Source organism: Diabrotica virgifera, chromosome 2 (assembly GCF_917563875.1).
Source record: "Diabrotica virgifera virgifera chromosome 2, PGI_DIABVI_V3a".
Lineage (NCBI taxonomy): Eukaryota > Metazoa > Arthropoda > Insecta > Coleoptera > Chrysomelidae > Diabrotica > Diabrotica virgifera.
The window spans coordinates 169426591-169448543 of NC_065444.1; the positions used below are offsets into that span (position 1 = coordinate 169426591).

Here is a 21953-nt window from a genome sequence, read left to right on the forward strand (position 1 = left end):
ATAAATTTTAATAATCAGTCGTATTTACTTGAATAAACTCAGTTCTTTTAAAAGCTATTTTGATATTATATTGTATTTTTGGTTTGGTAAGTATTTATTTAATTAAAATAAGTCAATAAAATTTCTAAGTAATCATCTGTCAATATGGTTAACTTCTGTCTATGAGTTTGCCAAACGTGTACATATTAATCTGACTTTTCAATCTATTAGTATATTTTTACGAATGTACATTTATTTGCAGATAATGTCTTGAAACTGATCTGGATACCAAAATGATCTGAATTCATTAAGTTTATTTTCATTTAAGTTACTTAGTAATGCAGCTGACATAAACGACATTTTTTAAATTCCTGTTACTATTTACGTCCGGCAACTTTAACATGGAGAAATTGATAATACTATATTTGCTTACTCATTATTTTTGTATTATTAATCTATATCAAATAATTAATTACGGTAGTAAAATTAACATTTATTACCAATAAATATATAGTTATTATCAGAAAAAGAATAACATCACAAAAATTTTTTGACACATTTACGTAGCGAAAAATCGTACGGTGGGATAGTAGTCACATCCGTTTTTTACAGTATTAACTTAGTTTAGACGTTGTTTTGACTAGAAATTTTTTATTTGATTCGTATGCATATCATCGATGACGCATGGGTATTCTTTCATTTTTCCTACTGTATCTGATTAATACAGTTGCCGCAGCGAATGCCGAAAAATATTACGCGTATTTAGCCGGTTCCCGTTGTACGGGCCCGAAATTATTTTACGTATATGTCCGGTTCCCGCAGTGAAAACATAGCATATTTAGCACAACCATTTTTGCACTTGCGTTTAAACTTTGCCATTGTTTGAACTTCTTAAACACCATACTTGTAGTTGTGATAACACAGATCAACTGAACTGGATAATTTTAGTTTGTTTTAACGTTTAGCAAACTTAAATCATTAACATCGACAGCAAATTATGCAATTATCTTTCTTTATAGATCTATTTAATGAGTACTTATATACTCCAAAACAGTTATGATTTATCGTCAAAAATTTATACCTTATTTCTTTTTAATTGCATTTACCCCCAAAATACACGATGATAACAAAATATGCAGTATACTAATTAAATATCTATTTCAATAGTTTAAGTAGAAGTATCCAAAAACAATTACGATTTATCGTAAACCCCATCTTAATAAAACGCTTATGAAGAATAATAACTTTCTACTAAAAATAAAATATTCAGCGAATTTTTTATAAACAGTAAGCGTCTAAGTAGCGAAGCGGACTGGGTTAAATCCTTGTATTTAGAAGCCACCTCTGGTGTCCGTACCGATTAGAGATGCATCAAGTCAAACTAGTTTGATTTTACTCAACAAACTTAACTTGACTTGAAAATCAAACTTTTTGTATAAAAAAGTTTGACTTGACTTGATTTCGATATCTTTAGGTTTGACTTGAATTCAAACATCTTCAAACAGTTTGAAAAGTTTGAATATTACGCAACCCGTTTATTTTCAATTTTAAATGAGACCGCCTACTTTTATTTGTTCACTGGTGGATCAACGGGGGTTAGGGAGGGTAGGGGAAATTCCCCCCCTCCCAATAAGGTCCAAAAATTTTTTTGACAAATTTCAATAAACATTGAAATGTATTGGCTGATACGATATTTAAACCGCATACAGACAAATAAAACCCAATAAACGCGCGAGTTAGGATAATTATTAAGAAAGCCTAATGCATATTTATACATTAATTTTTTTTAAATTTAAACCCAACATTTATTGTAACCTGTATCCGAAAAAAATTTAAATTGTAGATATAAAACCATATAGACCTGGATCCCGCGTACCAAAAAAAAGTTGATTAATAGCAAGCTGAAAATTCGTTAATAGCTTAACGGTGTCTAGTCAGACAAACTTTGATGTATGGGAACACTGGAACAGAAGAAATTTTAATTGTGGAAAAGGTTAAAAATTTGGAACGTCAAACTACGTAAACGTTCCAAGGATTTTGTCGGACAGAACTTCCAATTGATTTGTTACCATTTCATTAAACTCTCATGCAAAAATCAGACTGGTGTTTATCACCAACTGGGCATTTTAATGAGTGGAACACGAAGAACATGTCAAATGACAGGAATAATGTTGGTTAGTAAAATAACAGTCTGATTTTTGCATGAGAGTTTAATAAAAGGGTAACAAATAAATTGGATGTTCTGACCGACAAAATACATGGGATGTTTTCGTAATCTGACGTTACAAATTTTTAAACTGTTCCACAATTAAAACTTCCCCTGTTCCAGTGTTCCCGTACATCAAAGTTTGTCCGACTAGACATCGTTAAGCTATTAACAAATTTTCAGCTTGCTATTAATCAAACTTTTTTTTGGTACGCGGGATCCAGGTCTAATAACCCTATAGTTAGTTTTGAATTTTAAAGAAATACCAACGAATATACAGCAATACCAACTTTTGTATTGTGGTGCATATTTTCGAGTGAACTAGCAGCTTGGTACCACATGTTTTTTCGAACTGGCCCTAAGATAAATAAATGCCTTTTTTAATAAAAGAAAGTCATAAAAATTCCAAATAATTTTATTCTGAGCTGTCCATTGAAAAACCAAATACATAGTCTTATTTTATTGTAACCCTTAAGGGCATAGGCGTAACATGTCACTTATCAAAATGTTCAATGTGTTTTAAATGTATATTTTTTTCAAATCCTGAGAAAACTAATAAGAATTAAAAAAAATTTAAAGGCAGCATGAAAGATTACATTATTTCTGAGGGACGAACATCCCTGAAAACTTCTATAATGTTTATTTTAATATAAGCTACATTGGTGAACATAAAAAGGAAAATTTAGTGTTGTTATTAATTGCAAATATTTCATTCAAAACAAACTTTTTATTTATTCTAAGAGACTTTCGGCCCTCGGTAATAACGCAATCTTTCATTCTGCGTTTAAATTTTTCAAAAATACTTATTAGTTTTCTCAGGATTCGAAAAAAATAAATATCTACATTTAAAAGTTTTAAATTAAAACACATTGAAAATTTTGACTTTTATGTGGCACTCATTGTATTATTAATTTTCTTATCTTAATTGGCAACTAACATGTCTATCTCGACAAAAAAGTATATCTACTAAATACATTATTTTTCAAACTCTTTCAAACTAGTTTGACAAACAGTTTAAATTTTCAAACCTGTACGATTGACCAGTTTGACTTGACTTGAAATATTTGTCAGACGGATTGACTTGAGTTTGACTTGAAATTAAGTCAAACTCAAGTCAAGTTCAAACATTCAAGTCAAACTTGTGCAACTCTAGTACCGATTATGTGGCAACACGGTTCCTTTATTACTACATACTACTATTATCGGTTTACAGCGTTCTCCGACGCCTTCCGACTCCTAACCGCCATTCTTCTCTGTTTAGCTATAGACCTGGAGGGATTTCTCTTTCCTCTAGTTCTTTTTCAATTCCCTCCCTCCAGCTTCTTCTCGGCCTTCCACTTTTCCGTCTCCCTTGTAGCGTCCACGTCAAAATCTGTTTAGGGATCCTGTCGTTTGGCATTCTCTGTACATGGCCGTACCATATGCTTTGTTTTATGGTATCCGATCTCTTCTAAAAAAGTCCATTTCTGTTACTAGTAACATTTTCTCTGATCTTTGTTTGAGTGGCCAAACTTCACTGCTTTTTCCTTTACTTCTCATTTGAAAAGCATTGTCGTATATAAGCCGTACTGACATGTGCGTGACGAACACTATTACTGACTAGAGTCAAGACCGTTCAAAGTCTAGCTAACCCATAGTTGTACTAGATAGTGGTTAGGGACATTGGAAATTTCGTTAGTCCATTCATGTGCCCCACTAAATGGACGACGAGATTGTTTTTGTATCCATTAATTGTACCATGTCATAATTGTCACATTGACAATAAAGCAATTAAAATATTGGTTTTTATTTTAGGAAGCCGGAGCAAAATACTGAAACAATCAAAACATTGGAACATCCATATCGTAAAAAGCAAAGTACGGGTGAGAAAAAATCTTATCAATGTGAAATTTGTTTAAAGATTTTTCCTCGAAAATATAGTTTAAAGCAACATGCGATATTGCACACTGGAGAAAAGCCATATCAATGTGATATTTGTTTTAAGTCGTTTTTCCAAATTCGCTATTTAAATGCACATATTAAACACCACAACGGAAAAGTTTATCAATGTGAAATATGCTTAAAATCGTTTTCTGAAAAACGTAGGTTAAAAAGACATACATTAACGCATACTGGAGAAAAGCCATATCAATGTGAAATTTGTTTTTGGTCGTTTTCCGAAAATAGCTATTTGAAAACACATATTAGAAAACACACTGGAGAACAACCATATCAGTGTGAAGTGTGTTCAAAGTCGTTTTCCCATGCGAGTAATTTTGAAAGTCATAAGAGAATACATACTGGAGAAAAACTTTTTCAGTGTGAAGTTTGCTTTCAGTCATTTTCTCAACTTTGTTCTGTGAAAATTCATATGAGGGTACACACTGATGAAAAACCGTACCAATGTGAAATTTGTTTCAAGTCGTTTAAATTATTAAGTCATTTAAAAAGTCATAGTAAGAGACATACAGGAGAAAAACCTTATCATTGTGAAGTTTGTTCTAAGTCGTTTTCAGCGGCTTTTTCTATGAAAAGGCACATAAAAACATTCCAGCACACTGGAGAAAGGCCTTAACCGGCGTGATATTTATTTTAAGTCCATTTCAGCTGCAATTACTTAAAATGATATGAGAACCACACTGGGAATCCAAGCGAGAAATTACGCGGCAATTTCAAAATATAATTTCGTGGGAAAATTTAAATTTAGCTTAACAAATTTAAATACACTGCGGGCCAAAATGAACGCATAATTTTAAAATAATAATTTCAGTTGTAATGAAAAAAAATTGTTTGTTCTTTTGTGCTTTAGGTTACTTTTAGAACATCTGAAATAAAAAAAACTTTTCTGTTTTACAAAAAATTTATTGAAATAAACAATATAACTCATAATCATAATTCTAAACAAACTAACATTATAAATAAATAACGGAATTTAATGTTTTAAAGTTTAATAAAGTACTAGTACCGAGTATTACCTCCTGGCATTTATCACTGCTTGACAACGATCTCTCATACTGACAATTACCGTTCTTACTTCTTCTTGATCAATTTGATTCCAAATTTCAACTAACCGCAAAAACAGTTCATCGAATGTGTTTGATGCATTAGTTGGTTGTCGTAGTCGTCTGCCTATGATGTTCCAAACATTTTTTATTGGGTTGAGGTCAGGACTTCTCGCAGGCCAATCTATGGCAGGAATTTCAACCTCCTGACGATATTGCTGCACAATTATTGTCATATGTAGTCTGGCATTATCTAGCATAAGCATAAAATTATTCCCAATAAATGGTGCAAATAGGCATGCTCTTCTAAAATGTCTGTAATATACCTGTGTGATGTAAGCCGCCCGCTATCTATTCCAACTAACTTCGTACGAGCCTTCAAATTAATCCCACCCCACACCATGTCCGAGCGCCACAATACTGTACAGTCCGTACGGTGTTACACTGTGCATAGCGTTCCCCAGGCCTTCTGTACACCCTGTTTGGCCTGTCATCAGAAAAACGACATACCTGGATTCATCCGGTCCAACATTCTTCCCCAATCGTCATTATTCCAAACAACATGTTCACGAGCAAAATGCAATCTTTACCTTCGATAGTCTCTGGTCAGTAATGGGCCAGTGGGTGCCCTTCCAGGCCGTGGGTTGTTTTCGGCAAGTCTTCTTATCGCATTTTGGCCGATTATAAAGTTATAACGATCCGAAAATTCATTTGGTAGAGAAATACTGATGACAAACCTTTGTCTCAGTGTACGAACTGTCAAAAACCGGTCTTGATTCGGAGTTGCAACCCTTCTACGAGCTGACCGGGTCTTTTCGAGTTACTTCCAGTAACAGAAAAACGTGGTAATAATTTTGAAATGGTCGACTGAGTGACGTTAAAACGTTCAGCGAGTTATACTTGATTGTATTTTTCTTCGTGAAGAGTAACGATTCTAATACAGTCACTTTATGACAAATTTCGATATTCTTGCTGCTGGTGGTTTATTTCAAAGGAAAAACACCTAATACACTTTTGAAAAACGCCTTTAAACTGTCAGCCCAACGTATTCCAACCCAACTAAATTCGAATTAAAATCAAGGACACTAGCATATTTTTAATTTTATTGCAAAAAATGATAAAAACATCAGCGTTTTTTACCGTTCTTTCGAAAAATTTTACTATATGCTTACGGGAAATAAAAATAATATATTATTATCACAAAAATCGAAACATTAAAATTATTTGATTTACCAGGATTTTTAAAAGTATGCGTTAATTTTAGCGCGCAGTGTATAATGTGGAATCATCATCATCCAGCCTTTTGCATCCAAAGTTGAACATAGGCCTCCCCTAATTTCTTTCAGTTTTGTCGGTCTTGGGCTTCCTGCAACCAATTCCCAGCAATCCTTTATACATCTTCTGCGTCTGTCCATCGTGTAAGTGGTCTACCTCTACTTCTTCTGTCTGCTCGTGGTCTCCACACTGTATTTTTTTGGGTCCACCTCCCGTCCTTCATTCTGGCTACATGGCCCGCCCAATTCCAATTAAGGCATGCGCTTGCTACATGCTATGCTATGCTAATAGTACCTATAGACCAGGACGCATCTGTAAAAATATCAGTATATGTATTTGGATGTTGGGAGATGACCTATTTTTTTGCAGAAATTTCTTGAAAATAACTCATATCATAATATTTGAGTTATCCTCCCACTCAAAAAGATCCGGAACATTGTTAAATAATCAAAATGTCAAAAAATTAAGGAAAAATTCGATTTTTTATTCGTTTTTTGATTATCACTTTAAAAGTATTCATTTCCGAGAAAAGTTGCACTGACATAAAAGTTGCGTAATTAAATTTCCTACAACATAGGTTTAGTTGAAAATTTTAAAAATTGTCACCCTTGTTGCAAAATAGCAATAATTGCGAAAAACCATAAAAAAAACAAGTATTTGAATTTTACGTTTTTCAACCATTTATGCTACACTTAGGCCCTTCATATTTCACCCAGAAAAACTTTATGATATATAAAAACAATACTGTAAATTTCATTAAGATCGGTTCAATAGATTTTGCAATCCAGCTTTCGCAAAAAAAAATTCATTTTTTCAAAATGTTGCAGGACTGAAAATAAAGCAGACAGCAAGTTGAATTTTTGTTTACATATAGAAGAATACTGTACCTTTGCAATTTGCAAAATTAAAATCGTTGATGGATTCGACCGTTGATTCGATTGTTAGATAAAATTAAAATCGGTTAACTGTCACAGCGTCAGGAATTTTTTTAAATAAACAATAATTGTTGGTGCTACGCGCATGACAGCGGATACTTTTGCTCTGATTGGGCATTCCAATGACCTTTGATAATGATTGATAAATTTTAATTTTTAGTACACTTAGATATAAATAAATAAATTTGTTTATTGCAAAATAAAAACACATACTCTGCCTTTGGCATAACACTTACTTTAGCAAAAAATTTTCTTTGTTCATATATTTTAACTTAGAGAATAAAAGTTTATTACTTTTAAACATATGCAATTGTTTAAACAATATTTCACAAACAATAATCAAATTTTTGATTAATAATATTTAATAGTTTAATATATTAAAATACAACAAAATATAGAGCAAGAAAATAATATATTAAATAAAGATTGGTAGAAATTTTGGTGGAAATCAACTTGTGTGAATAGAACACCGCTGTCCTGCGCGTAGCACCAAAAATTAATGTTTATTTAAAAACATTCCTGACGCCGTGGTAGTTAACCGATTTTAATTTTGTAAATTGCTAATGAAAGGTACAGTATTCTTCTAAGCGTAAAAAAAATTCAACTTGCTGTCTGCTTAATTTTCAGTCCTGCAACATTTTGAAAAAATGAATTTTTTTGCCAAAGCTGGATGGCAAAATATATTTTGCAAAATCTATTGAACCGATCTTAATGAAATTTACAGTATTGTTTTTATGTATCATAAAGTTTTTCTGGATGAAATATGAAGGTCCTAAGTGTAGCACAAATTGTTGAAAAATGTAAAATGCGAATACCTGTTTTTATATGTTTTTTCGCAATTATTGCTATTTTGCAACAAGGGTGACAAATTTTTAAAATTTTTAACTAATCCTATATTTTAGGAAATTTAATTACGCAACAACTTTTATGTCAGTGCAACTTTTCTCGGAAATGAATACTTTTAAAGTTATAATCAAAAAACGAATAAAAAAATCGATTTTTTCCTTAATTTTTTGATATTTTGATTATTTAAACAATGTTCCGGACCTTTTTGAGTGGGATGATAACTCTTTTATTATTATATGAGTTAATTCCAAGCAATTTCTGCAAAAAAATATGAGTCACCTCTCAACGTCCATCTTAAAACAGATGCGCCCTGGACTACTAATAATAATGTGAAATAGTTGGAAAAAATTGCATTTGAAATTTTAAAATATGTAAATTATTTTTAAATTCATATACACAAAATACCATTTGGAAAAATATATATACCGGGTGGTGACTTGGAAAACGGGCCATAGGAAACTCAATGTAAAATTCTAAACTGTTGAATTCCTCCTTCCCTAATTATTTTACATCAAAAGTCATAAGAAACTATTTGTAGAGGATTGAAATCTGTATTGAAAACAACTGTTAAAATTGTTCTACGAACAATAATTATTCAAAATTTTGTAAAAATATAATACAATTTTTAGACTAATACGTCAAAGTTAGGCCACACACAGTGCAATAATGTGTATAAGGTTGCATTTGGTGACAATGAAGTTATTATATGTATTAACAATTTGAACTGTCAATTTTTTATTTCTTTTATCATTTATTGTTTAAAACACAATAAAGTTGATATGATACCCTCAGTTGAGGAGAATGTATTAATAATAAAGATATTTTCTTCAGTCAATAGTGTTGTCAGTTGAATAGTAACGTGTGGCCTAACATGCCCACACTACATGTTTACCTACTTGGGTAAATACATTATATTTTTCAAAATTTTGGAATGTGTTTAAATCGTAGAACAATTGTAACTTTTGTTTTTAATACATATTTCAATCCTCTACAAATAAGGTCTCAGGACTTTTGATGTAAAATAATTAGGGAAGCAGGAATTCAACAGTTTACAATTTTACGTTGAGTTTCCTATGGCCCGCTTTACGATTCACCACCCTGTATATATACAAGCTATACGCTTTCGAGGAAGCTGAAGCTGTTTTCACTTGAAGATCCTTTTTGTGGGGGATCATCCCATTCTGACTTAGGTTTTACAGTTGCTGGTGTGACTTCGCTGTTTCCACTACCTTTCTCCATTCTTCTCTCTCTTTGATTTTCCTTCCTATATTTCTAATTTCCATACTTCGTAAGTCTTGTTCCACTTATTGTCTCCATCTGAGTTTAGGTCTTTGGAAAAATATCAGACATAAAAACGTAACTTATTTATTTATTTAATACCCGTAAAACCCATTTGAATATCTTTTTTTACACATCATTAAGTTCTAAGTGCAAGAGCTTGTAAAACCTGTTTTCGATAAGTTAACCAATAAAGATTTATTTTTACGATGTTTGGGGAACAATATACAAAATAATAATGAATGTTATAATAACATTCTTTTGGCCATCATTCCCAAACAAAATTTCGTGGTTAAAAATATTGTTGAATTGGCAGTCCAAATATCATTGACGATATGTAATGAAGGTCGTATGACAGTTCTAAGATCATGGTAGTTATGTGTTGTACCATTGGCTTCGCTGCTTATAATTACGTGCGGAGGAAGAAAGAAGAGAGAATTTCAATGGCCAATAAAGCGGCAACGGGAGAAGGCCGTTTGGATAAAAAACAAAAACAAGTCTAAGAAGATTAATTATTTGACAGTAGTGTAGTTTTATGTGTCCCAGGCATTGCGGGTTAATTGAGGGCAAGAGTCACCATTAAATTTTTCACCAAATATTTGACAAATAAAACTTTAACACATGTTTCTTGAAATCTCATTTTTTTTCACTGGTTAATCTCCGGATTGTATGATTTAAATAAACATTGGTGCGTTTGATTTGTTATTATGTTCTGTGTGACGATTTACCCCAATTTGACCAAAAAATAAAAAATAATTTTTTTAATCATGAAAAACAGAAGAAAAACGTGAGAAAACTTCCTTTTTTGTTTCAAAGATCCCAAACCTGTGATTAACTGTCCGCCATTGGAACAACTTTTTAGAGGCCTCTACTTTGGCGACCTCTACAATATGAGTGTAAATGTATAAATGAAAAAAAAATTGGACTGTCTATGTAAAAAGCTTTGTTTATATTTAATAAAGGGCCTGAGAAAAAATTCTTAAAAAAATATTCAATTTTAGCCTACTAAGGTGTACCAGTACCTTAAGTAATTTAAAAGTTCATACTAAGATTCATACGGTTCATACTTAAGATCATAATAAGACAAACATTAATCTCTTTTCCTCTAATTTTCAGAGGCGCAACAAGGTCCACACAGCATGAAACTTGAGGGGGGGCAATATATCAGGGGCCCCATCTTGTCTAATATAATTTAAGAATGTGTTGTTATATATTATTTTACGCATGCAAATCTTCAAAAACTTCCCTCGATTCAGCAAAAATGCGCCCTGTCCTCCTAACCCTAGGAGGTCCTAGCAAACAATAATATATTAGAATATTAGAAGTCCGCGATTACTGCGATACCATACAAAATATTTTTAATTTTTTCGTCAAACGCATTAAAAGATGGGATTATTTGCTAACAATGCAGAAAACGTCCAACTAAAATCGCTTACTCGAAAAACGTTTAGATACAATTTAGAAACAATTTAAAAAACACTGTCTAAAATAAAACTACCACAGATCGTGAGGAGAGAAGGACAGCTAATAATTTAAAAAGTAAAATGGAACAGTTTGAATTTGTCTTCCTAACTATTTTACAAAATAAAGTTTTGGTATCTATAAATCTAGCTGTCACTCTTTTACAATCCACAAATATGGATCTCTCACGCACAACAGTAGGTATGTTGGTACTTTTACATAACTGTAAAGAATTTTTATCAAATCTTGGGCAAAACTATACGTCATTTATACAAAAATTCAAAGATTTTGCTACTAATTGTGATTTTCCCTGCTGTACTTTTAAAATCAAAATGTTTGGTAGATTAAAACCATTTTGATGAATTATTATAAGATCAACGCATCTCAAACCCTGAAGAAAGATATTGTGTAGGCGTGTTTTTCTGAAATCTCGATGTAGTCATTCAACAAATTTAAGCTAGATTTATAAGTATGGATGTACAAAGTGAAAGACGATTTTAGAATCTTAGATTCTAGAAGTGGATATCTTTTCAAATCGGATAGAGAATGTTTGCAGAAGCCAGTAAATTAGTTGCTGCGTACCCGTCAGATTTAAGTAGAGTTTTTTTAGCAACTGCAATTTGTTAGAATATTAAGGACACAGTTGGAATCTGCGAACTCTATTTCTGTGGTACTAAGGCAAAACCCGATATGTCAAAAATTATCGATTTTTCGTTTTTAATGCCAATATGTACATTGAGCGATGAAGAATATGATGGCAAAACCCAACATGGCTAAACGCATCCACATAACCATTAGAGGATAAAATTAGTTTCCGATATGTCCACTATTATAACAACACCGCGAACTTTTAAACTCATCTGCTGCAAAATAAAGTTTTTTGACATATTGGGTTTTGCCTTAGCACCACAGATTTATGATGCATACAAAATTATTCTTATATATTTTCATTGCGCTAGTGCTTGTATACCAGAAGCTTGTCATGCGTGCAACTTGTGTAGTACAACTTTACTCAAAACCTCAAAAGACGGCCCCTCACCGTGCATTCCACCTCATTAGTCAGTTCTTACGTCAGGCAGGGGAAAACCCTGGCAGAAATCTAGCGCTACTGCCAGATGGCATGTGGGTAGGGACAGTGGGAATCTCGTTAATCCATTCATCATCAACCCGTACGCGTCCACTGCTGGGCATAGGTCTCCCTCAGCTCTTCATCCACATGCTTCAGATCATCGGCTCATCTGGTTGGTGGGCGTCCTCTGCTCCGTAGTGCTTCTTCTCGTGGCCTCCACTCGATAATACGTCTTGTCCATCGGTTGTCTGACAATCTGATGACGTGTCCTGCCCAATTCCACTTTAGCGACGCGATTTTTTCGACAGCGTCTGTTGTTTTTGTTCTACGGCGTATGTCTTCGTTGGATTCGGTCTCTCAGGGAGACACCCAACAATCTGGCGCTCCATAGCCCTCTGAGTTACGCGAATCTTGTTCACTACCTTTTTAGTTAGTGTTAATGTTTCGGCTCCATAAGTGAGTACAGGCAACATACACTGGACAAAGATTTTCCTTTTGAGGCATATTGGCATATGTATTTAAATCGGTCTTGGCCATAGTCCATTCATGGGCTCCACTAAATAGACGGTGATATTGTTTTTAATCGACATTAATTGCACCATGTCAGAACTGTTACATTGATAATACAGCAATTAAAACTTTGGTCTTTATTTTAGGGTGTCTGGAGAAAAATACGAAAACAATGAAAACATTTGAACATCTCTGTCATAAAGAGCAAAATAGTCCAAGAAAATTTTATCAATGTGAAATTTGTTTTAACTCGTTTTCTGAAAAACTTGATTTAAAAAGGCATACGATAACCCACACTGGAGAGAAGCCATATCAATGTGAAATTTGTTTTAAGTCGTTTTCTCAAAAATGCGATTTAAAAAGACATACGAAAACGCACACTAGAGAAAGACCATATCAGTGTGAAATTTGTTTCAAGTCGTTTTCTGATAAGTGTGATTTAAAAAAACATACGGTAATACACACTGGAGAGAAACCATATCAATGTGAAATTTGTTTAAAGTCGTTTTCTCAAAAAGGTCATTTAACAAGACATACAACAATGCACACTGGGAAAAAACTGTATGAATGTGAAATTTGTTTTAAGTCGTTTTCCCAAAATTGTTATTTAAAGATACATGTTAGGAACCACACTGGAGAACCAAAAACTTATCAGTGTGAAATTTGTTCAAAGTCGCTTCCCCATGCAAGTGTTTTGAAAATACATATGAGAACGCACACTGGAGAAAAGCCTTACCGATGTGATATTTGTTATAAGTCGTTTTCAAAAACCTGTGATTTAAAAAGGCACATGAGAATCCACACTGGAGAAAAACCACATCAATGTGAAATTTGTTCGAAGTTGTTTTCTCGATCAGGTTCTTTACAAAGACATATAAGATTGCACTCTGAAAAATAATCTTAAGGGAAAGTGGGGGATGATACGAGGCGGGTAGGAATACAAAATTATTCAAGTCCATAAACCACGTTTTCCACCTGTTTATGTTTTAGATCATGAGCTTGAACAACATGGACATAAAGTGCTTCACTTGCCTCCCTATCATCAGGAGTTAAACCCTATCGAAAAAATATGGGCTTTGGTAAAAGGTAGGGTGGCCAGTCATAATACAACACTTAGCATAAATAATGTTGAAAACATAACGAGAAAAAAATTTCAGCAGTGTCGATAGAAGAGTGGGCTATGCTTCTTTTCATGAGCATTTTTCAGTGCGTCACAAATGATAGAAAAAAGGTAAGTCCGTGATAATATACATTTTAGTGACATGACATTTTAGTTAAATCTGACAGTTGTCACATTTTATTTGCAATTTGGCATAAAATCAAATCAATTGTGTTTATTGCATTTATAAAATGGTATTTTATTTGATTTGTATAGTCTTATAATATATTATATAATTGGTAAATAATTTTTTTTCGATTATAGCGCCATCTATTGACAACTAGAATAAATGTTATAAATGTCAATGACGAAATGTAATCACCAACGTGCGTTTTTTTCTGTCACATGCAATTTAATGCGTTAGAAAGAAATCGAAAAACTGTGACGCACTGAAAGATTCTCATGAGAAAAAGCATAACATGGTAAACACATACAAAAATATGAAAACACCCTATTAGAAAAAGAACATTTGTTAGACTCTATGATAGTGTTAATGAAGACAGTGATTCAAATTCCGGAATATATATCTTATAATCATCCGAAGACTCGTAACTAAAACATTATTTAGAAAATAAATACATTATACTTAGTAAAAATAAATTGCTTATTTAATTTTTTTGTATTGTTGAAATCCTTCCTTCCTGGTAATGTTAATAAATAATTGTAAGTACTGAGGAATTTGTTATTTACTAAAGTACTCCTAATATTTTACTCATTATTTTATAGAACGCAACTGATTATAAACTTCATTATTAAAGACTATGAAAATAAAAATTAAAAAATTCATTCTTCGCTTTAATTAAATATAATATATACTATTAAAATTATAATTTATTTATAAAAATTTAATTTAAATTTACCAGTTTTCGTCCGCCACTGCTAGAACGGTTTGCCTGTCTGCGCGAAATGCTACGTCACAATCCCAAACTTACGTGTGTTGTGGAGTCTAATCGTGTGCTGCGTTGTAGTACATATTTCAAATTCCGTGGAAGATTTTACGGACTCGATCAGTCCTACACCTTTCAACTGATCTCATGAACAGTTGACGCCATTATCTTTAGTCGATCATTGCACGTGGACTAATTGAGATGAGATTATTCCGAAAGAAGTACATTATTTATGTGTGCATGATTGCAGAATATTAGAATTATTTGTGAGCTCTAGTGTGGAGGCAATTGTATCCTCTGTATTAATATTAGATTGTTGTGGGCATGTAGTTCCCTGATTAGCATTTCAATTAGAGTTTTCCAAATGTAATAAACTATGATGTTTGAGATTACACTTTTTACAAAAGGTAGATTTGCTATTTTATGATTGTTTCTCAGACAATTAGTATAGTTTAAAAAGCTAAAGCACTGAAACAAAGTTTCAGAGCTTTAGCTGTTTCAAAATTATCATTTGAATTTAATTTGAGAAAATCATTACAATTGGTAATTAAATAATGATCACCATTGCAAAAAAAGCATTTGTTATCATTGTAGATAGAAATTATTTTCCATAAGATTTTGGTTTTATACAGTCGGAAAAATGAAAGAATACCCATGAACGATCACATCAATCACTTATTTTGTATTTGCTTTCTTTTTCTATATCAAACGTTTGTTATAGGAAAAGACAGCAAATACAAAATAAGTGATTGATGTGATCGTTCATGGGTATTCTTTCATTTTTCCGACTGTATATGAAGTTGAAGGTTTGTTATGAAAGACACTTTGCTTAGAAGTGCTAAAATCGTTATGTGTTCCTTTCTCTCGAGTAGACTTGCTCTCTCATTAAGAATTTTGTTAAATTCTTCAAGTGTGGGTATTTCACCTGCAATTTTATATGCTTCCCAGTGATCCTCGGTCTTGTTATCTAGTTTTAATGCTAAATGAAAGATTAGATAAGGATTCCAATTTTCAGTGCAAACACCTAGCTGATTTAGTGACCTTAAGATTTCAAATACTTCATCACAAAGATGTCTTAATGACGAAAATTCTTTAGTTATTAGTGATATATTGTTCAAGTGCTTTGAGATGATTATGTATTAACATACGTTTGTTATTAAATCTTTGATTTATAATATCCCAGGCATTTTTATAATTTTCAGCTGTGACATCTATTTTAGCTATTAAGCGTTTGACATTATCATCAAGATGAGTTTTAAGGTAATAGAATTTTTCTGCATATTTAATTTCTGTATTTGTATGAGTAAGCTCGGTGTATAAGCTTCTGAATTCTAACCACGACTGGTACCCCCCCTTTAAAAATTTGCAATTTTATTTTCGGAAGTTTAATATTTCCTCGATTTTCACAAGAACAAAATTTGCCCTCTGAATTACACAAGCTGTCGTCGGAGTTATCCTGAATATTAGCGTCAGATAGCGTCAACATTATATGTGTGTTTAAAATAAGAATTTTAAAATGATTTTCTTTGATTATTTTGTTCATCCTGTTCGCGGGTTGGATTAATAGGTTAAGTTGATCTTGCAAGTCATCAAATTTGTTTAATAAAGAGTTTTCTCGTTCTAAACGAGCCTCGATTTCTAATAATAGAGTTTTATCAGGTATTTGATCATCCTGTAATTCGTTAATTGTTTGTTCAGAATTTATGACGAACTCTTTGAACAATGAGAGTTTACTTTTAATAATTACACCACGTTGTTTGATAAGATTTTTTAAGTTTGACATTTTAATTATTTAAATTACGTATTTGTATGTCAAAGTGCCAATCAAATGAAGAATAATATACTATACTATAATTAACAAATTTTAAGCTTTTCTCGATAATATTGGGTATACAGGAAAGATCTCATCCTATATTTATCAATAAATGTCCAGTTATTCTCGATACTCCTGGTATTGGAAAATTTCGGGAAAGTTTATTAGTACCAAATAACTCACTAGGTATAATGTACTACTCACCTGTAGGTATAATGTAATAACTCACCTACTTATAATGTTTACGGTAGTGATTTAAAACTATGTTCTGAGTATTTTCACGTTGGAACTGACTTACTATAGATCCAAATGTTCTGCTTTTTTACTTATATTCCATGTAATCTGCAAGATACGTAGAGGAACGTAGCGCACTTAATTATTGAATCTTGAATCCGATGCGAACGGCCAGGTTTTATGTGCAGGGAACTAATTGTGGACTGTAAAAGATATTTATTTTTGAAGTTATACTTATTTACGATCGAGCGTAAAATTTTATAATGCCAGTCGCATGCGCACACAGACAGTATGTAGTTCGTTGCTAATCTTTTAAGATATGTATATATTAGCGCTGTCAGCGCAAATAAGTCATTAAATGGATATATTAGTGTTTTTAGTAAATGTATTTTTTATTATAATTTTTGTGTCTTTGGATTTGTCTTCCTCGGAAATAAGATATTTTATAATAATAGTAAGTATATTTAAAGTATTTTTGTATACTTCACTTTTGGTCTATTAAATTTGTCAGTATGTATGAGAAATATTGTAAACTGTCAAAGCAAAGGGTGCATAGCGCAGTGGTAGAGCGTGTGACCGGAGATCGAGAGGTCCCGGGTTCAAATCCCGGACGATTCATATTCCTTTTTTTTTTTTGGTATCGTTTTATTAAAAAATATTTTAAAAGTGGTAGGTAAGAAAGTTAGTTTAATATTTAAATAAAATACAAATAACCTGTTAAGTATATTAATTTCGTTGAAATCATAATAATAGAAGTATAACTTCTTACGTACGTACAAAGTACACACACATTCTTTTTTTACGTAGGTCGAATGTTTCTTTATTTTAATTACGCTACAAGTAAAAATATTACACAAAATACATAATTGGTAAAATGTCTCTTTCATTAATTTAGGGCCGGTTGTTCGAACGGTAATCAACAATGATCACTATTAAATATTTAATTACTGTCACAACTGTCAATGTCAACTTTGGTTGGGTTGCTGAAAACATAATTGATTATAATTATGAGATCAGTAAATCAATTAACATAACAATTATTAACATAATTGATTAAATAATTTCATAGGTAATTCTTATCAATAATTATGTTTTCAGCAACCCAATCAAAGTTGACATTGACAGTTGTGACAGTAATTAAATATTTGATAATGATCATTGGTGATTAGCGTTCGAACAACCGGCCCTTAATGTATTGTTTCGGGTAGCAACCCGGTAGATCCTTTCACCGTCGGCTGTAATCACTGCTTTACATTCTAAATGAATACACACGTTGCTGAACGGGATTGAACACGAATGAAATCCCAAACAATTTAGGGTTGGGAAGGAATTCGTAATTAGCCTTCCTTATAATACCAGACTGTTACGTTTGAGCCCGTGATACAAATACTAAATTGTACTTTGATTACTTTATTATGAAATATCTAATACAGAGATGAGAAAAGAGCTTGCTTCCATTTTCTGGTTACCTGTCATCTGTCGCCGTTGACAGCCCAACGCAACGTTGCCAAGCAACTCAGAAACTTACAATTAAATACATATCACAGACTAAGAACGGTACTTTCTGTCCCGATTAAACTCCGGTTAGAGGAATTTTTCATGGCAAAATTCCTCTAACCGGGCTTTAATCGGGACAGAACGTACCGGACCTAAGAGTAAGGTTCAACAGGATCTTGCTTCCCCGCTAGTTTCCCAATGCACTGTAAGGCCGAGCGAAGAATTTCATTAGTCCATAGATACATGTGCTGCACTAAATAGACGAGATTGTTTTTAGTATCAATTTATTGTACCATACCAGAACTGTTACATTACCAGAGAACGGCAGTTCTAGCCAATGGCGCACAACACCCATAGATGCGACACTATATTATACATGAAATTTTCGATTTTCTAAATCTGACTGAATTGAAAATTGGGCCAAATCCCATCGTAAAGTTTAGGAAAGACTCGCCCATCCATATGTCAACTATCCATTTTGGTTTAAGGGTGTGGATTTTACGGCCCTTCCCGTTTAGGGTCTGTTTTTCGTTCTCGTCCCCAAAGCTCCCAAATATTTCAAAAATTTAAATAAGACCTTTGCGGCTTCTGATAGTACTGGGGTCGTATTTTCGAATTCAATCGAATATTTTCGCATACGTGTTAACTCGAATGAAAAATTTCGTATACGAACGTGAATGTGTATTTTTGAACGTCCTTCGAAATGTTATACGTATACGAGCAGAATTTGCACCGGCAACACTGCAAATTCGAATAACATTGAACTTAGTTGTCATCTGAAGAGTCACAGTCAGTCGTGTGATGGATGACCGAAGTTAAGTTTAACGTTTGAGTTAAAGTTAAGATAACTCTCAGGAATAACGTGCTCATAACTGTATAGGTAAAATTTGGTGTGATGTATCGCTCCCAGTTATGAAATAGTTATATCATCAACGTTATATTAGAAAGAAGTTTTGAGGAACAAATTTTGAAGTAACAAAGAGAACCTTATGTACAAATAGTACAAGTTGGAGTGAGCGCGAGAGATTGTTCCGAACATACCCGTCGTCGGCTACTGCCGATGACCGAACAGCAAACAACTGTTTGGGTTCCTTGGTGTTTCTAAGTTGCTTTCAAACCAAGGTTAATAGATTAGGACGTAGGTTGTCTCATAACTGTAGACCAATCAAAGGCTGGCTTTTTAAAGGCGGGAATACGTCATCCGTACGACAATTTTAAAATTGTCATAAGAGTCAATGCTAATAAAAGGTTCAAAAACTTAGGTTTTGCAATATATTTTGAGATTTTCTTGGGTATAGGTATATTAAGTGGTTCTTATATTGGTAATTATATCAATTTTTCCCTTAAAAATCAATAGTCTGCTAACAAAAAACTAGAATTCATTTAATTATGTGTGTTTTAAATGGAGAAAACAATTTAATTAGCACAAAAATCCAAAAAAATAGAAGAAAAAGTTTAAAATCAAAAATACTAATATGTAGGTACTTACTTATTATGTTTTTCGTGGAATGTGCAGCACTTTTATCATTTTTGGTGGTATGCAACAACAAAAGAACGAATAATATAAATAATTTATTATTAGGTTAAAATATAAAAAAGATGTAACATAATATTAACATATTCAGACACGAGGAAATGTTTGCTACCTATTTTCTTATGTTTAGAGGCCCATTTATCTTGTAACATTTTATTATCCATTATTGTTTGATAATGTTAAGGTATTTGGGAAATGTCCAAAAACATTATTTTGTTTCCATCTGGTTCAGGAATTTTGGAGTTGCTTTTACATATAGCTATGCTACAAATGTTACCACCACTCATCTAAAAAATGTTTTATTATTATAACATACAAAACTACATATTATTATGTGTAATATTATAATTTTTAAACTAACTTTACACGGTTACGAAAACACACTTCACAGGTCATTACTGCCTTTGTATAGGACCCAAATAAGTAATTATAGTAATATTGTCCTTATATGCTTAAAAACTCAACAAATAAACGATATTATAAGAAAATTCCACAAAAATATACGGAAATATAACCACAAACAACTGTCAAACTTGACTTTGTCGTACGAGTGACGTAGGCATTCCCCTCCCTCTCGCTTCCGCCCACATAGTTATGAGATAACCTAACCCCTATCTATGAACCTTGCTTTCAAACGGTAGATAGAAACAGGGTTGCCAGATTGGTGTATTTTCCCAAAATTTTGGGTTAATTTGAAAGCGTCTATTGAAATTTTTCTAAGCAGAAATTGTAGTGGGATTTTTTGGGGGTGGAAAATTATGGATGATTTTAAGGGGTCATGGTAAATTAAATTTGCGAATGTACATAGAACTGTATATTATACTCCCATATAATCGAAGACGATAGGAACTATGAATTATTTCCATGGCCCTCGTTGATATTGTAGTATGAATTTTGCTTTACTGTTCTCTTCATTTGACTAATAAATTATTAAAATGCGGCAACAATTTAAATTTGGGGACTTTGGGGTATTTGAGCTTCAATTTCAGGGAATTTCAGTTTCTAAGTGGGGGATTTATAAAATATCATCTGGCAACTCTGGATAGAAAGCTCAGTAGGTACTTAAAATAAAATTTCAACTTATATCGCTCGATTTGATTTTTGTATAATTTTTAAAATTGTATTACCCTTCTATTCTTAATTATTAAATTACTAGCTTCTAAATTCACTTGATTTCTGTCTAAAAACAAGTCAAAAGATGAACCTAACCTTGCATAACTACAGAGTTATCTCATAACTTGAGGTTTAACGTCGCGTTATAAAGTGACCAGATAACTCAAGAACTGTCAAGAAATAACGCAAATAGTTAAGTTAAGTATGATACATCACACCAATTCGATGGTTATAACATAACATAACTACAGTACAGGATAACTTTACGTTAACGATAACTTCGGTCATCCATCACAGGGCAGAATGTTGCCATATTTGTTTGGTCTATTTCTTGTATAATGTACAAGACTGTCTTAACTGGGGTATAATGTATAAGAACGTTTAATGTATAAATATAACGACTTATAGTCTGAACAAATTATAAAAAAGGGCCATTTTTGGGAGAAAAGTTGTTTAGAAGTTATTTTAAGTGTAATCGAATATTAAGATTGCATAGGTATATTAGTAATATCAATTTGCAAAGTCCGCAGAAAGTCTGCCATTTTGTTTAATATTATTTTTATATCCAGTATTTACACTGATACTTTACTATTTACTTTTCAAAACTTTACTTCAAAGCGATTTTTTAAATGCACCTTTATGTAATGTGATAGTATGAAAAAATTGAGGATATGGCAACGGTGTCATATGTCAAGTTTGGAGCTTAGATCCAATGCTAAAATGCGTACATAAAGTTAGGTTATGTTATATTTTCAAGGCATAATCGTACAACATGTCCTTTCTTTCTATTAAAGAATTATTTAAACCAGCCATTGAAAATAAATTTCAATGTAAAAATATTGTAGACAACAACACAATTAACACTATCAGCTAAAACTATCATGACAGCTGAAATGAAACAATAATTCGTATACGAGCATCACGATTCGAATGGTTCATACCCATTCGAGTCGCCGTATACGAAAAAATTCGTACACGAAGTATTCGAAAATACAAGACACCGGATTTCAAGCGAAATTCTTCTAATATCGTATGCGAAATATGCTCGAATGAATTCGAAAATAGGACCCCTGATCATTACTTTTCCAACGCATGTCTAATTTTGAAAATCGGTTACACCATTCAAAAGTTACGGAACTCAGAAATATGACTCAATTTTTATTTAAAAAATGGGAA

The 21953-nt window shown here is 32.4% G+C and overlaps 1 protein-coding gene across 12 annotated transcripts in view; it reads left to right on the top strand.

Moving 5' to 3' along the window:
* LOC114338711 (zinc finger protein 271-like) overlaps window positions 1–21953 on the top strand; it is a 59122-nt gene that overhangs the window by 30948 nt on the left and 6221 nt on the right. For 2 of the 12 annotated variants that reach the window (XM_028289315.2, XM_050642895.1), the window contains exon 2: window positions 13531–13771. The exons of 1 other annotated variant lie outside the window; for it this stretch is intronic. In XM_028289315.2, coding sequence (XP_028145116.1) covers window positions 13531–13709 — 179 coding nt within the window. In that variant the 3' untranslated portion in view covers window positions 13710–13771. Of the gene's footprint in view, window positions 1–3979; window positions 4048–12686; window positions 13472–13530; window positions 14300–15626; window positions 15847–21953 lie in introns of those variants that run through there. 9 more of the 12 variants (XM_050642892.1, XM_050642896.1, XM_050642893.1 and 6 more) reach the window with 7 other exon arrangements.